The 17,358-nt window shown below is 37.2% G+C and overlaps 1 protein-coding gene across 3 annotated transcripts in view; it reads left to right on the top strand.

The window, feature by feature from the left end:
- PHF20L1 (PHD finger protein 20 like 1) overlaps positions 1 to 17,358 on the top strand; it is a 125,468-nt gene that overhangs the window by 91,552 nt on the left and 16,558 nt on the right. For all 3 annotated transcript variants that reach the window (XM_036754040.1, XM_036754047.1, XM_036754054.1), the window contains 3 exons: positions 4,383 to 4,564; positions 8,356 to 8,455; positions 10,555 to 10,750. In XM_036754040.1, the coding sequence (XP_036609935.1) occupies positions 4,383 to 4,564; positions 8,356 to 8,455; positions 10,555 to 10,750 (478 nt within the window). The remainder of the gene's footprint in view (positions 1 to 4,382; positions 4,565 to 8,355; positions 8,456 to 10,554; positions 10,751 to 17,358) is intronic.

Raw genomic sequence — 17,358 nt, 5'->3', positions numbered from 1 at the left:
AATGTTTTCGGGGGGGGTGAGAAACAAACTTAATTCAGTATTAATTCTATTTTAATAACCCTCTATAAAATGTTTTTAATGGATATTTGTTGTGTACAGTGACGATTCATAGCCTAACCATGGTCTGTTTTAGCCTGCATGTTTGGTCAGTGGAGCTAATGAGGGCACGTAAACTAGAGGAAGCTTCTGACTTAGGTCTAGCAAATTTATTTCAATCCCTTACCTAGAATGGTAGATAGTAATACCGAGCTGGGAGGCTCAGTGGCTCAAGCAGTTGAGTGACCACTTTCCTTTGTTGTCTCTATGTTTTCATTTCTTTCCCTTCTTTTCCTTCTCTGCCTATAGTTGTTCTGGCAGTTCCCTGGCCTCTCCTGTCACTCCCCACTGAGGGGATAAGACTGGTAAATACACTCTCCTTTATTTACCCCTTTTACTGACACTTTTGTATAAGTGTTGGTCCATGTCTGTCCCGTTTTCCCTGCCCCTTACCCTCCTGAGGGCTGAGGGCTTCTTCTCCTACCCTCACAGTTTCTCTTGAAAAACACTTGGTTTTCTTGTTTTTCCTATGATTCTTCAGTCCTCTGTGTTACCAGAGTTAAAAGCATCTATATGCAACTGTGCCATCTTTTGTACAAATGAGCAGGGGAAAAATGTAGTGGGGTATAGGAGGACACTTTTTCTTCCCAGCTATTTGACAGTATTCATGAATTGCTTCATATTTATGTAGGGGGAAAATGATGAGTCTTATTCTAGTCACGAACCAGAGTGTAAAGAAACAGATTTTGCTAAAGAAAAAATGGTTCCCAGCTAATTCCCAGCATATTGGCAGTGCTGGTATAAACCTTACATTTCTGAATTTCTATTTATCATCACCAGTCCCTTTCTGCTCACCCTAGAGCCCCCAGAAGCCAGAAGTTTATCCCTTTCCCTCGGTCTTCTCCTTGTAGCAAGCCATGGGAGCTGCAGTCATTGACAGGGAGCGGAGAGCATCCCTTTTCCAGCAATTGAAGGGAAAGAAGTATGAGAAGATCTGTTCTAGGGTGGAACAAATAGTTCTGTAGTACAGTATGGTACTTACATACTTAGTATGGTAGTTTTGTGGGTTAGCTTTGGAAACTTGTCAGCATGTATAATATAGTTTTTATAGAAACGTGCATTCTTAATTCTAAACAACCATAGTTGTTTGCATACAGAGTTTTATAAATGGCAGTTACTTCTGTTGATTCCAAGTTTATCCGGACCAAGTAGGGATTTATTGGAATTGTCAGAAACTTAGACTAATCATGCTGTTATCACATTTCAGTGTTGTTTTAAAAATTGCCTTTACTTTATTGAATATATAATTTTACAATGTATTTGCCATTAGTTCAGTATTCTTGGTGAGTTATCATCAGTTTTGTTTTCTTCAGGTGTCTCAGTATGCTTCTTTTTTTAAAAGGATCAACAAAGGCCTAAAATAAAGCATGTTTCAATGTGGTTTTTTAAAATATATAACACCATTCAGCTTCCTGAAAATGAAGTATGAAATGTTTTAAAAAATTGAGAGAGCAAGGAAAAAAATTATCACCTTTTGAGAATATTTTAGATTAAGAAAAACTGAGACATGATATTTTAAATGATAGCAGCATGACTGGGTGATTAGTTTGACCTGCTAGGAGACTTCAGATTAATTTCCATTTTATAGTCTTGATAATGGTATGTGAATATCCTTTCTACCTTGGATAAATCCTAATTTGTCAAACTATATCATAGAAAGGAAGTGAGTAAAACTCTGCAGAAAGAGAAAAGGAGAGAGTAATTGCTGAGATCCAGTCTTCCCTCTGACACATGCTAGCTCTGTGACCCCTAAGCAAGTCAGTTAACTCTTGGTATCCTAGATAACTCTTGCCCGGAGAAAATACCAGCAATCTGATATAGGTCTTTTTTAATGACTTTTTTTAGAAACCTAGCATATAAGGGCCTTATACTAATGTCCTGTTCCATCTAGGAATCCTCTCTTTTATATGCTTCTAGTGACAGGGAAATCAGTGCTGTATGAAATCAGTGCTATATTTATTCATTTTCCTTTATAGATAACTCAAAGAGTTCTTATTTGTTTTTGATTCAGAGTCAGGAAGACTTGGATTTGTACCCCATTTCAACCACTAGCTGTATGACCCCTGAGTAAGTCACTTAACCACTCTTGACTTTTTATTCATCTGCAAAATGAGGAGGTTGGACTCAGTGGCCTCTTAGTTCCCTTCCAGCTCTATGCCTATAATCCTTTGAAATTTGCCTCTCTGTAACATCCATCCATTGCTCTCTGCAAAGACACAGAAGTATAATTCCAGTTTTACCTAACAGTCCTACAAGAATCAAAAGTCCATTCTTATGTAGAGAAAATTAATGCTTTAGTTAAGGATTAGACGAGATAATATAGTAAATTAGAAGTAAAAGGCATAAAGCAATGTTGTGCATTGGTATGCGTATGTGTATGTTCCTGTCCCTCAGTTATTTTCTTCTTTAGGGTAAACAGTCCCATTTCTTTGATCCTCTTGTGTGACGAGGTTTTGAGTTTCATTACCATCCTCTTGATATGCTTCCGTTTGTTAATTTCTGCTTTAAAATTGTGAAATTCAGAAGTGAACATGAAAAATCAGATATGATATGATGACACAATATGCTATGGGACATTTGTACTGGACACTGAACATTTGTGAATATAGCCTGATTGTATTGGCCTTTTTGTTAGCTGACTCATTTATCATGTAGTCAATTCATTAATGAACAGGTATTTATTAAACACCTACTGTCTGCCAGATACTGTGATTCACAAGCTGAAGCAATGGAAGGAAACTAACTTGAAATTTATAAGGATAACTGGAAGGTCTATATGCTTCATTAAGTCAACTGCACAAGAATAGAGACCTAGCTTAATAGAAGTCCATTTGAAAAAAGACCTGGGGATCTTTGTTGACTGAGCAATCTTTTTGAATCTTTAGTCTTTTATCCAGTTTGTTAGTTATCTCTTTTAGCCTTATGGCATACTAAAATTAATGTTTTCTAGGTCTCTTAGGCTGTAAATAAAAGTGTTGAACAGGTGTGGGCTTACCAAAGGGTCCTGTAGAACAACACTAGGGAGTCCCTTCTCCTCCATGTTTCTGTTAGTGTATTACTCAATATTCTTTAAGTTGTTGTTCATCTAGAGGCTGATATCCAACTTACATTTTTCTGTTTTTTTTTTTTTCACAAAAATATCATGAGATTTTTTTTTTCAAAATCCTTGCTGAATTCTGGATGCTTTATATTTACAACATTCCCTAATTTGACAGTTTAGCAACTTTAAGGTCCTGTGTTTACTTCAGTGTGATTATCCCCTCCAACTACCCCTCTGTGACTTGGTACATGATTTTCGAGAACTGCTGAAACCAAAAAGTTGATAAGTTTGTGGCTAAGTTGGTGATGAAACCCTCATCATAGGTAGACTGGTCCGCCAGCAGTCTTGTCATCAGGCTCATTCTCAAATCCTTTATCATTAGGTTTAATAAGAGCTTTTGGTCTGCTAGCCTAGTTTTTGAAAACCCTAGATCACCTCCACACTGAGACATCAGAGCAAGACTACCAGACTAATAACCCTAACAAAAAAGAAATAATAGTTTTATTGAACCTATGCTGGCTTCTGGCATATATGCCACTTCCCTCTCTAAGGGCTGAAACTATCATAAATCCTTTCTTAAAATGTACAGGGAATTTTGAAAATCAGTCATGACAACATTTGCTCACTTCCTGTTATGACACCTCTCATGTTCATAAGAAATTATTTTTAGGTTCTTTGATTACCTCTGTAAATTATGTCAGCATTCTGACATAATACTTGACTAAATACTTCCGGCTAAATACTTGAATAGATTTAAGGCAGTTTAGTGCTCCTTATCATTTCAGCTATCTCACATTTCACTTTTTTCTTTTACTAATCTACAGTTTGAAAATCATTGTTGTTGCTAGAAAAAGATAGAATTAAAAAAATAAGTTCTGCTTTCTCTCTGTCATCTTTCATACCATCAACCTCAGGCAGTGGACCTTTTCCTTTTACATTATTGTTTTGAACATAATTAGTCCTTTTTAGAGATATATTGTCATTTTGTAGCAGTTCTATCACTCTGGTATCTGAAGCTATGGTAAAGAAAGCCAAATCTTATTCATAATCTGTGTGATTAGATACTTCTCTTTCTCTTTCATTATTGACTTTATATACTTGGATATTTATTAGTTTATTGTATTCTTCCTAGTCTTCTATATTCCCTCAAAAACATTATTCTGTGAAATATTTAGGGGTTGCTGGGGAAAAAAGTACATTGATTAAAATGGAAAACGTACTCATAGAACTTTTCTATATTTTTTAGACTTGTCAGATGTAGAGTTCTTGGATGACTCTTCAACTGAAAGTTTGCTTCTGAGTGGGGATGAGTACAATCAGGACTTTGATTCAACCAATTTTGAAGAGTCTCAAGATGAAGATGATGCCATTAATGAAATTGTCAGGTGTATTTGTGAAATGGATGAGGAGAATGGCTTTATGATTCAGGTAATCAGTTGCTTATATTTCTCACAATCCTGAATATCACTTTAGATGTTTGCTTACAAGTATATTGCTACTGTCTTTCCTTTGCTAATTACTATTGTGTATGTATGTATGTGTGTATCTCCAATCCATTATTGTACAAAAGAAAAGCAATAGAAATCAGAGAAATTTATTCCATCAGGTAAGTAGAAACATCCCTTATTTTATGACCATAGCCCCACAGCATGGGCTAATGAATATAGCCCAAACTTGAAGACAGGAAGACCCAAGTTCACATCCTGCCTCTAAAATTTACTAGCTATGTGACTATGGGCAAGTAATTCATTAACTTCTTTAAACATACTTCATCTGTAAAATGAGCTTCTTAATACCCACTTACTGTGAGGTTCAACTGAAATAATGTACATGCAGCATCTTGCTAATTTTGAACTTCTATGTAGAGGTCAGTTTTTATTAATCAACATTTTAAATCCAAATCTTCAGAAAAGATGACCTATTCCTGTAAAAGTACTTTGAAGTGCTAAAGCACAGAATGAGCTGAAGCTTATTAGCACAGCCAAGGACATCATAAAAGCCTTTTTAAAAATATAATTTGGGGAAAAGAGGAGGATCAGGGAAAGGATATGATGACTGCTCAGGGTGGATGGAATGATAATAAATAACATGGAACAGAGGCTAGGTAGAAATATTAAGTGCTTATTTTGCTTCTGTTTTCTCTGCAAAGGAGAATGATCTTTGTGACCAGAAAGAGTAGAACAAAAATGACTATTTGAGAATTCACAACTAAGACAAGAACACAATCATAAGAAAACATCTTGCTGCTTTTGATGAGGTCGGGTTACCATACCCAAAGGAATTGTATTTCAGGTGTTCAATAGACTTGACAGATGTGACTGCTGTGTTATTATCAGTGATCTTTGAAATATTATGGAGAATTAGAGAGTATGATGGATCGGAAGAGAACAATGACCTGGAGTTAAAAAATGGGAAAAGAATGAAATCTACAAATTCTAGACTGGTAACTTTGACCTCCTGGCAAAATTCTGTGATACTGTTATTAAAGGGATAGTTAAAGGAACATCAAGGAAGTAGTGATCACAGAGAGCCAGCATGGCTTCATCAAAATCATATTATGCCTGATAGACCTCATTTCCTTTTTAGATCAGGGACATTTTATAAGATATATTTTATCTTGTTGATTGGTTTTAGTAAAATATTTGACAAAACTTGCTTTTCTTATGGATAAGATAAAGAGATGTGGGCTAGGTGATAGTATAGTTAGATAGACTGAGAACTGGTTGAATGGTCAAATGAAAAGAAAAGTCATTTATGGTTCTGTGTAATGTGGAGAAAAGCATCTTGTGAAATGTTGCAGAGATCTATACTTGGGCGAGTGCTATTGAACATATCTTTGACTTGGAAACAGACATAGATGGCATATAGATTAAGGTTTTTGGTGACATAAAGTAGGAGGGAGATCCAGTTGGATGATAGAGGCAGGACCTAGAAAGATCTTGGTAGAATAGAATATAGATTGAGTTTTAATATGATGAATTTAAAAGAGATAAGTATAAAATCTTACACACAAATCAAGACAAGTAAGGCAAGGCTAAAGAGTAGTTGCAAAAGATCTGGATGTTTTACTGAACTGCAAAGTCAAAATGAGTCAACAGTATCATATGGCAGCCGAGCAATCTAATGTAGTCTTGGGCTGCATTAAGAGAAGCCTAGTTGCCAGGACTAGACAATAGTCCTTCTGTATTTTGTTCAGATCTTGAGTATTGTATAGGACTCTGGAGGCCACATTTTAGGAAGCACATTGATAAACTAGAAAGTATAAAAAGGAGTGAAGACAGAAAAATGGAAGGCATTTAGATCATGCCATATGAAAATTAAATAAGGAGTTGGTAGGAACATGATAGCTATATTTTAAGGACTGTGATGTGGATGAAAGATTAGATTTGTTATTCTTGAATTCAAAGAACAGAACTATATGCAGTGGGTGGAAGTAGAAAAAGAAAACAAATTCTGGCTTGTTACAAAGGGAAAAAATCTTACCAATGAGTTATCCAAAAGAGGAATGGGCTGCTTTGGAGGATAGTGTGTTTGCCCTTGCTGAAGGTTTTCAAGTGAAGGCCTAATATTCACTTGTTACGTTTGTGGCAGAGGACATTTTTTTATTAAAGTATTGGTTAAACTGAACGGCCTTTGAAATCCCTTCCAGCTCTGATTTCTTCTGTGAGTCTGGTACTAAAATTGATTCCAGACTTTTCAAAGTTTGGTAAAGCAGATAAGTTTCTATGTAGTACCTTTCTCTTGATTACTTGCTCATATTACTATTATGTGGTGAATGGAATAGTTTTATCCTTTATTGGGCAGAGCTCAATGAAAGATCCTCCCAACATACTTAGTAAAGAAAGGAAAGACACACCCTTGGTTCAGACAATCATTATTTTGGCCACCTCCTTTGGGAGCACAGGAGACTTAAGCTATAGTTTCAGTCACTGTGCAATGGCATGGAAATAGCAGGAAATAGCAGCAAAGTATGGAGAGACCAGCTGTGATGATGGAGAACAGCCCAACTTGCTCACCCCTCTTCCCCACCATGATTACTCTCAACAGTGATCTAAAAAGAACACCAAGGGAAATACGGAGAAAATACAGTGAGTCATCTTTCCAGCCTGATATCACAAATTTGACCTACAAACAAGTAGCCAGGGCAGAAGCTGTGGAACAGGGGTGGTCTGAGATCATGGTATCAAGTGCTCAGAACTCTAAGAACAGGATCGCCCAGAGTTGATTGAAGGCTCAGCCTCAGGCTCAAGACAACATCAAAGAGTCAACCAAAGGTGTGTCTAGGCCAGCCCAGAGTAGATCTCAGACTCAGCCCCATTCAGTAGCTCAGTAGTAAGGGCCCTGCCTAGAGCTCTTCACCAGTCCAGCAGTAAAGGGATGAATTCATTGGCCATCGTGGCCCATAAAATAAGCTAAAATAGAAAATGGCCATAAGGCCATTGAAGCCTCCTTCTGTCTCAAGTGATAGCAGTGGAACCCCAGAAAAGTTAGAAGAAGGTACTAAGAATGACAGTTTTCAGATCATATGGAAACACTAAATATTTGAACTTCTAAATATGTCTTTGATAAGTGACAAATGAGTTTATACATCACAGAAGAAACTGAACCACCTCCATGTTTTTACATTTTCACTATTTTGCTATAAATATCAAAAACCAGGAAACATAAAGAACTGATTGCCTTAAGGGAGGGGTGCCTCACAGATTTTTTTCATTTCATCAGTTGAATATGGGAGTCTGTAGAATTTCAGAGGTGCAAAGGATATCAGTGGGTCATCTGATTCATTTTATACCTCAAAAGAATCCTTTCTACATAATGCCTACATAAAAGAAATCACAAATTAATCTAAGCAACTGCACTCTTGGTACTTCAGTGTGCAACTGAGTATTTGCTTTTTGTTTTTCATATGTATGTTTAATACTTAAAAAAGCTTTAGTTAAGAATCTAATTCCAAAGAATCAATGTGATCTAGTTGGAAAAAAAAAGATTTGCTTTTTAATTGAGCTAATGGATCATAAACCACTTAAGTAATTTTCACAAAGAAAAGAACTGTTTCAGAACTGAAATTAATCTTAAACATGTTTAGTTTTTGCTATATGAAGAATAAATTTAACTCTTATAGTGGTAGAAACCAAACTGGCTATTTGGAAGGGGATAATTTTTTGTTTTTTTCAAAAAAGCAGAGACTGTAGCTGCACATACCTTTTGTTTTCTAACAGTGTGAAGAGTGCCTGTGTTGGCAGCACAGTGTCTGCATGGGCCTGCTGGAAGACAGCATCCCAGAGCAGTACATCTGTTATATTTGCAGGGATCCACCAGGTAGGAATTTTATTATTTGGTTTGTTCCTTAATACATACTGCAAAATTCCATTAACTGATTTTGTGAAAATATAATGTTGAAACCAAGTTCAGCAGGAACTATGTTATAAATAGGGAATACCTTTCCTAATTTAAGTCAAAATTCTTACTTGTAAAAGATAAAATTAGATCTTTCCAGGGAACTGAGACTATATTATCTTTATCATGGTAATGCCAAATTCTCCTCTTCCAGCTCTTCCCCAGAGCTTCTGCTGTAGACTTGAAGCTTCTCTGTTAGGCAGGGCAAGGGCAAAGGAGAAGTTGCTTCCCTACATTCCCCCTGGTCCACAGCTTGGGAGGGGCTTTGGGAAACTGATGTTGAAGTGTTGGGCAGGTAGTGAAGTCTGGTCTTTACTGTGCTGTTCCTCCCCTGCATCATCACAGTTTTGTATCTACCCTCTCACTACCTCTCATCCCCTCCTAGCTCTCCACAGTTCTGCCACTCACATGCAGTTCCAAGCCCTATTGCCCTCGCCCAGCCCCTACAAGAAGACAATAACTTTTAATGCCTGTTCTGTCTTCCTATTCATCCCCTAAGTGCCAGTGGAATATGCCTACCTAAAAACTACAGGAAAGAGGTATCCCATCGTGAGGGTGAGATGCTGCCCTATAAAATATACTTCTAATTTGCTGTCATTGTCCCTGATTTGTTCAACAATCATTTTCTGATTGCTATTACCGTTCTCCACCATTAAGTAGGTGGATAGGATTTTCTTAGCTGCACAAGTGGGGAAAAGGTACTATCCAGAAAGATGCTGCAATGGGGTGGCCTAAGGTGAGTCTTATGGATAAGATATTAATGTTATTTTGAAATTACCGTGGCTGAATAAATAGTATTTGAATAAATGTATATATTCATTATCTATAACTACATGTACAATGTGCAATTATTCCTTGCTGTAAACATTAATACAGAATTCTCTGACCTATAAGTTCTCATAAAGATATTTTAGCATTTCTTTTGGCATGATATTTTATGCTAAATAAAATTGATACCTTACCTCAAAGTTCTTTCAAAATTGTTATCTCATTAAACTGTTATCTGTCTTATTAAAAGCATAATAAGACAAATGCAAATATAACAATATCATTATCAATATATTGGAAAGATAGATTTCTACCTGATTACAGAAGGAAAATGGTCCTCTCTGTTTCCTTTTCTGTGTATTCCATTCTTGCCTGTTACACGGTTGAATATTTTGTACCCATGTTCTTAGTCACAGCAACCAGGAAAATGCCCAGAATGCTCCATACACTTGAACTAAACTTAAAGAGGCATTATTCAAGCCTGTTTACTTGGAGCTTATTGTCACAGGGGCTGTTCGAAGACAAACCACACCAGTTTCTAGACAACTACAAGTAATAGGTAGATGTAGAAAAGTGACATTAAAAATTTTCAGAGTTGGAAGGGACTTTAGCTCTGTAATCCACCCCCTTCATTTTTCAGATGACCAAACTGAGGCCAGTAGAGATAAGCAGTGCCACATAACAGACCTAGGATAGAATCCAAATTTATTACTGTCCTATGCTTTTTCCATTACAAAACATGCTGCCACCCTTTCCTGGTTAGAGGTAATTCTACATGCTAAGATACAGAGTACTGTCCTTTTTGTCTTTTGAAAAGAAAAACTAACCAACAAAAACAATGCACACAGCTGGATCTCAGAAATACCACTCAGAAATGCAAGATTTCAGATATTTAGCTAGAACTAAGTGATAGTTTTCAAAGCAAAAAGACTTGAGGAAAATATAAATCAGTGTGACTTTCCTCTCAGCTAAAGGTTTGTTAGCAGACAGATAATTTGGCATTTAGAAGTAGAGACTAGCTCCAAATTTTTCAGCTGTTGATATCTATATCCTTTGTAATATTTGTTCTTATGTAGCCTACTGTAATTTCCTTGAAAATGGAAATTGCTTTCAGATGTCAGTACTATACCCTTTGAAGCTACTGTTAGAAACAGAGCCTGTCCTGTCTATCCACAAACACTATTGGCAGTGGAAGATTTTAAAGGAAACACAAATTGGGTCATTCGTAACTTTGATGATTTCATTATTCACAGGTCAGAGATGGAGTGCAAAATATCTTTATGATAAGGAATGGTTGAACAATGGGCGAATGTGTGGGTTATCATTTTTAAAGGAAAATTACTCTCATCTCAATTCCAAAAAGATTGTTTCAACACATCATCTGCTTGCTGATGTATATGGTGTAACAGAAGTACTACATGGGTTACAACTGAAGATTGGAATTCTAAAGTAAGTGGAAATTCATAGAAAAGAATCAAATTTTAATACTGATGTGAAAAAAAATGAAAAATGTATGAAGTTCAAGACTTGCATTTTTTGTTTTGTTTTCATTTACTCTGAAGTTGTTTATTTTAAGTGCATAGAAGAGTTTGGATGACATGAAATAACTTTATGCAGCGTAGGTTAACAATACTTTGCAAATAACTTAGAATAACTAAACCCTGGGGAAGCTAACTAGTTTTCTCTGGGTCTCCAGTTGTTCCTTTTATCTCTCACATGCCATTAAACATTGTAGAAGTTGCAAATTTAACCACAGTGTGGTCCTGCCTATATCCAACTGTAGTCCTGTATTTTTGATCATTTTTTCTCTTTCAGAAATTCTGTGAAAGTGGTAAATTGATCAGATGCTAGGCTAAGAAACTTCACCCCCTCATTCCTCTCTTCTCTCTCCCTAAGTTAACATTTTGAGTAATCTACGTATTCCATGAGGAAAAAAGACAAGGTAAACAGTGTTTCGCTGTTTATCCATACAGTGAACTCCTACCATAGAAAGTCCCTCCACCAATGCAGATCACAAACCATTTATTAAGTTCTAGACAAAGGTGCTTGGGGTATATAGAAATTATGTGACTTTCCCAGGGTCAGAGGAGGAATTAAATCCTAGGCCTTCCTGACACAGTGTTCTGTCCACTAAGCCATGCTGCCTTTGATTGTCAAAAGAAATTAGGAGGGAAAATGAAATGGCACAAGATAGTGAATATGTAAATAAATTTACCTTGATATCTAATTTGGGTAATAGCTCACACATTTATATAGTGCTTTTTTCACCTCATGTAAGCAACTCCTTCACCCCACCTCAACCACATATAAAGATAGTCACACTTTTGTTCTCGACATCATTCACAGATGTACTACCTACATGTTCACAAATTTCAAAATTCCCTTATTTGACTGTAATCTGTTGGTTTTCAATCTCTCCCTTTGCTTTCCCCTACCAAACCCCCCTCTTTGTCCACACTGTGACCTCCAGTTCCTTGACCCCTCAGTTCTCACCCAGGCTATCTCCCTGTACTAGTCATTCTTTTTTCCTCATCCTGATCCCTTAGTGAAAAAGTCTAACTCTACACCATCCTATTTCTTTGAGTCCCTAACCGTGTTTGCATATTGCCAAAGCTTCAGCCTTGATTCTCTCGCAATATCCAGTGTCTTCACTACAATGTACATGCTGCTTAATGAAGGTGGAGAAAATCATGCACCTGTTCTGATTGTGTCCACTGCAAATTAATACTACCAGCCTCAACTGGGACCTCATTGATGCTGGGCATTCCTATTTTACCTTCCTCATCAACTCAGTATCCCATTCTCCACAACCTTTTCATCCCTCTTCAAACCTCCCACGACTCCTCCATTCAGCCATCAAAATGAAAATTGCAGGTCTGACCATGTCACCTACTCCCCCAGGTCCTCACTCAATAAACTTCAGTGGCTCCCTGTCACCTCTAGGATCAAATACAGAATTCTCTGTTTGGTGTTCAAAGCCCTTAATAACCTAGCCCTCTCTCACGTTTATCTTCTTATACCTTACTCCTAACCATGTACTATTTGATGCAGTGACCCTGGCCTCCTGGCTATTCCATGAACAAGACACTCCATTTCTTGACTCTGGGCATTTCTCTGACTGTCTCCCATACCTGGAATGCTTTCCCTCTTCATCTGTCCCTCCTGACCTCCCTGGCTTCCTTTTAATCCCAGCTAAAAGCCCATCTTCTATAGAAACCCTTTCCCAGCCCCTCTTAATTCTAGTGTCTTCCCTCTTTTAATTATTTCCTGTGTAGCTTGTAAATATTAGATTGTAAGCTCTTTGTGGCCAAAGATTGTCTTTTACCTCTGTTTGAATCCCCAGCACTTAGTATAGTGCCTTATACATAGTAGGTGCTTGATAAATGTTTATTGATTTGATAGATGTTTATTGACAACAATCCTATTAGGTAAAGCTGATTTTATTATCCCCTTTTTATAGGTGTTAAAACTGATTTAGAAATTAGAGATTTAGAGATATTCCATGCTTGGAGAGCTTTAATTATTAGGTGGTTTTCCTTTATGGCTAGCCTGAAATCTGACATGTTACAAACTTACTACAACCTTTTAACTTCCAGATGTTGGTCATGGGTTTGCTCTCTTTTTTTTGCCTTTGTTTCCCCAGCACTTAGCTTAGTAACCCATGGTAGACATTTAGTAGTCACATACAAATGTAATATTCTAGATGTCACCTAAGGAACCAGCAGATTATCAGCTGACTCATTCTCAGAACCATTCCTTCATTATCGTAGCTGAGGATTTCATGCCCTTTTTTTGACTGTCATATCACAGTTTTGACTTATATTGAACTTTGCTTTTTGGACCAGACCTTTAATTTCATTGTTATAGGAAACTCCCAATGAGGAAACTATCCATCAATGCAGGCCTTTCCTATGATTTTTTGTCCTAGAGAATTGCCTTGAACACTGAGAGCTTAAAAGACCTGTCCATGGTCACACAGCCAGTAGGTGTTACAGGTAGGACTTGAACTCATGGAGGCTGATTTTCTGTCCACTTCCATTCTCTCAGTGAGTTTACAATCCACTGAAACGTTTGCCTCTTTTTAACACAGAAACAGCTATTCATCTCCCATCCTGTCCATAAATAATTGATATTTTTTTTTAATCTCAAGTGTAGGACTTTATATATCTTCCTATTAAACTCTATACTATTCTAGAGGCACAGCCTTTAAAAAAATCTAGGACTTCTTTTAAACAACACATTCTAATGTCTTGAAACTCGTGCCAATCAAACAGTTCTTACTAATGCCTAACTTAAATTCCTTTTTCTTTTTTTTTAATTTTATCATTTTTATTTAATATTTTACTTTTCATCACTGATTTTCACAAGATTTTGAGTTACAAATTTTCTTCCCATTTCTACCCTCCCCCGTTCCAAGATGGCATATATTCTGATTGCCTTGTTCCCCAGTCAGCCTTCCCTTCTGTCACCCCATTTTCTGCCCCCCCATCCTCTTTCCCCTTACTTTCTTGTAGGGCAGGATAGATTTCTATGCCCCATTCCTTATATAGCTTGTTTCCCAGTTGCATGCAAAAACAACTCTTTTTTTGAGCATCTGCTTTTAAAAATTTGAGTTCCAAATTCTCTCCCCTCTTCCCTTCCCACTCACCCTCCCTAGGAAGGCAAGCAATTCAATATAGGTCACACATGTATCATTATGTAAAACACTTCCACAATAGTCATGTTTTGAAAGGCTAACTATATTTCCTTCCATCCTATCCCATCTCCCTTTATTCAGTTTTCTCCCTTGACCCTGTCCCTTTTCAAAAGTGTTTGCTTTTGATTACCTTCTCCCCCTATCTGTCCTCCCTTCTATCATCCCCCCTTTTTATCCCTTTCCCCTTACTTTCCTGTGGAGTAAGATACCCAGTTGAGTGTGTATGTTATTCCCTCCTCAAGTTAAATCCGATGAGAGCAAGATTCACTCATTCCCCCTCACCTGCCCCCTTTTCCCTTCCAACAGAACTGCTTTTTCTTGACACTTTTATGTGAGATAATTTATCCCATTCTATCTCTCCCTTTCTCCCTCTCTCAATATATTCCTCTCTCACCCCTTAATTTTATTTTATTTTTTAGATCTCATCCCTTCATATTCAACTCACCCTGTTTCCTCTGTCTATATATATGTATATTACCTTCAACTATCCTAATACTGAGAAAGGTCTCATAAATTACACACATCATCTTTCCATGTAGGAATGTAAACAAAACAGTTCAACTTTGTATGTCCCATATGAATTCTCTTTCTTGTTCACCTTTTCATGCTTCTCTTGATTCTTGTATTTGAAAGTCAAATTTTCTATTCAGCTCTGGTCTTTTCATTGAGAAAGCTTGAAAGTCCTCTATTGTATTGAAAATGCATATTTTGCCTTGGATCATTATACTCAGTTTTGCTGGACAGATCATTCTTGGTTTTAATCCTAGCTGCATTGACCTCCGGAATATCATATTCCATGCCCTTTGATCCCTTGATGTAGAAGCTGCTAGATCTTCTGTTATTCTGATTGTGTTTCCACAATATTCAAATTGTTTCTTTTTGGCTGCTTGCAGTATTTTCTCCTTGACCTAGAAACTCTGGAATTTGGCGACAATATTCCTAGGAGTTTTCTTTTTGGGATCTTTTTCAAGAGGTGATCAGTGGGTTCTTTCAATTTCTGTTTTACCCTCTGGTTCTGGAATATCAGAGCAGTTTTCCTTCATAATTTCTTGAAAGATGATGTCTAGGCTCTTATTTTCATCATGGCTTTCAGGTAGTCCAGTAATTTTTAAATTATCTCTCCTGGATCTATTCTCCAGGTCAGTGGTTTTTCCAATGAGATATTTCACATTGTCTTCCATTTTTTCATTCCTTTTGTTCTGTTTTATAATATCTTGATTTCTCATAAAGTCACTAGCTTCCTCTTGCTCCAATCCAATGAGATATTTCACATTGTCTTCCATTTTTTCATTCCTTTTGTTCTGTTTTATAATATCTTGATTTCTCATAAAGTCACTAGCTTCCTCTTGCTCCAATCTAAATTTTAAGGTGGTATTTTCTTCAGTGGTCTTTTGGACCTCCTTTTCCATTTGACTGATTCTGCCTTTCAATGCATTCTTCTCCTCATTGGCTTTTTGGAGCTCTTTTGACATTTGGGTTAGTCTATTCTTTAAGGTGTTACTTTCTTCAGTATTTTTTGGGTCTCCTTTAGCAAGTCATTGACTTGTTTTTCATGGTTTTCTTCCATCACTCTCATTTCTCTTCCTAATTTTTCCTTTACTTCTCTAACTTGCTTTTCCAAATCCTTTTTGAGCTCTTCCATAGCCTGAGCCCAATTCATATTTTTCTTGGAGGCTTTGGATATAGGCTCTTTGACTTTGTTGACTTCTTCTGGCTGTATGTTTTGCTCTTCTTTGTCACCAGAAAAGGAATCTAGAGTTTGAGTTTGAGTCTGAGTTCGTTTTCACTGCCTGTTCATGTACCCAGCCAACTACTTGACCCTTGAGATTTTTGTCAGGGTATGACTGCTTGTAGAGTAGAGAGTATTTGGTCCCAAGCTTTAGGGTCCAAGTGCTGCTCTTTTCAGAGCTTCTTCTACTCCACTATCACCGCAGGCTCTGTCACAGCAGCTCTCCTCCTCCCCCACGAACTGCCAACCAGGACTGCAGTCCAGATCCAAATAGGGCACAGCAAGAGACTCTGCCTCTGTGCCCACAGTGCACTCCTTTTACTCCTGCTCTGATCCACTGCTAGATTCCAGGGACTCAGGAAGCAGGTGATGCTGGAGCTCTGGAAGCAGCCTCAGGAGCTCCACTGTTGTACCACCTCTGCCATCCCCAGGGCTGGTGGCTGAACCACTCTCACCTCTGTCCCGCAATTTCCCACTAACCTGCTCTTTGGTGTTTGTGGGTTGAGAAGTCTGGTAACTGCCACAGCTCACTGATTCAGGCCTGTTCTGGCTGGTCTGTCCTGGTGCGGCCCACACTGGGCTGCGCTTTGCTCCCAGCACCATGCAATAGACCCTTCCCAGCAACCATCCAGGCTCTCCTGGGCTGGAGCCCTATTTCCCTCTGCTATTTCATGGGTTCCACGGCTCCAGAATTTGGTCAGAGTCATTTTTTACAGGTGTTTGGAGGGATTTGGGGAAGAGCTTAAGCAAGTCCCTGCTTTCTAGCCACCATCTTGGCTCAGCCCCCTATTAAATTCCTTTTTCTTTTTGTTAAAACTGTCTCCTTTTATTCTGTTTCATGCTAAATTCCTTACTGCTACCTTCATCTCAAATGGTTTCCCTTTGAATCTATCATCTATTATTTAATTTCAGCTCAACTCTTTCTTTCTCAGGATAAATACATTCAGTTCCCTTACCCTTTCCTGTTGTCTCTTTCACTTAAGTTTATGATTGTTTTATTTGCTCCCTAAATCCTTTATCTTTTTACTATTTTATGGCCTGACCTGAACAAAAAACCTATTACAAGGGTCTTAATAGTATTAAATAGAAAAGAAGGAATTACCTGGCTTTTCCCATCATCTTTAGTCTAGTTTCTTTTTCAGTATTATTTCTTCTATATTCATATTTTTACTAATGTCATTAATGGTCCTTTCCATCTCAGAAATTTTTGTAGACTATTCCCACATTAAAGAATGTCTATAAACAGATAATACCTTTTAAATAATATTTTCAGTGTTGTTCAAAACTATGATAAAATTCAATAGAGATTAAAAAGAGGTTGTTAATGGAATAACTTCAGAAGTTATTTATCATTAAAGAAAAGTTCTTTTAATTAATTATAATTAAATCGGAAAATAAATAAAATTTCTTTCACTGAAAAGCCCAGCTGTGATGAATTGGCTTCTACCTCCCTTAGGACATTAAGGAAATCTACTGATCCTGTGAGTTCTGATGATGAAGATATTAATAGTTTTGAAGAGGAACAAGAATTTCATAGAGAAGATACACACTTTACAATTTTCTCAAAACCTTTCATGAAATAACTTTGGAATTAGTCTTGATTCTTCTGTCTCCCTTGACCATTATATCCAA

This window comes from Trichosurus vulpecula, chromosome 1 (assembly GCF_011100635.1).
Source record: "Trichosurus vulpecula isolate mTriVul1 chromosome 1, mTriVul1.pri, whole genome shotgun sequence".
In the NCBI taxonomy this organism is placed as follows: domain Eukaryota; kingdom Metazoa; phylum Chordata; class Mammalia; order Diprotodontia; family Phalangeridae; genus Trichosurus; species Trichosurus vulpecula.
Note: the sequence above shows the minus strand (reverse complement) of the source record. Positions and strands in the feature narration are given on the sequence as shown.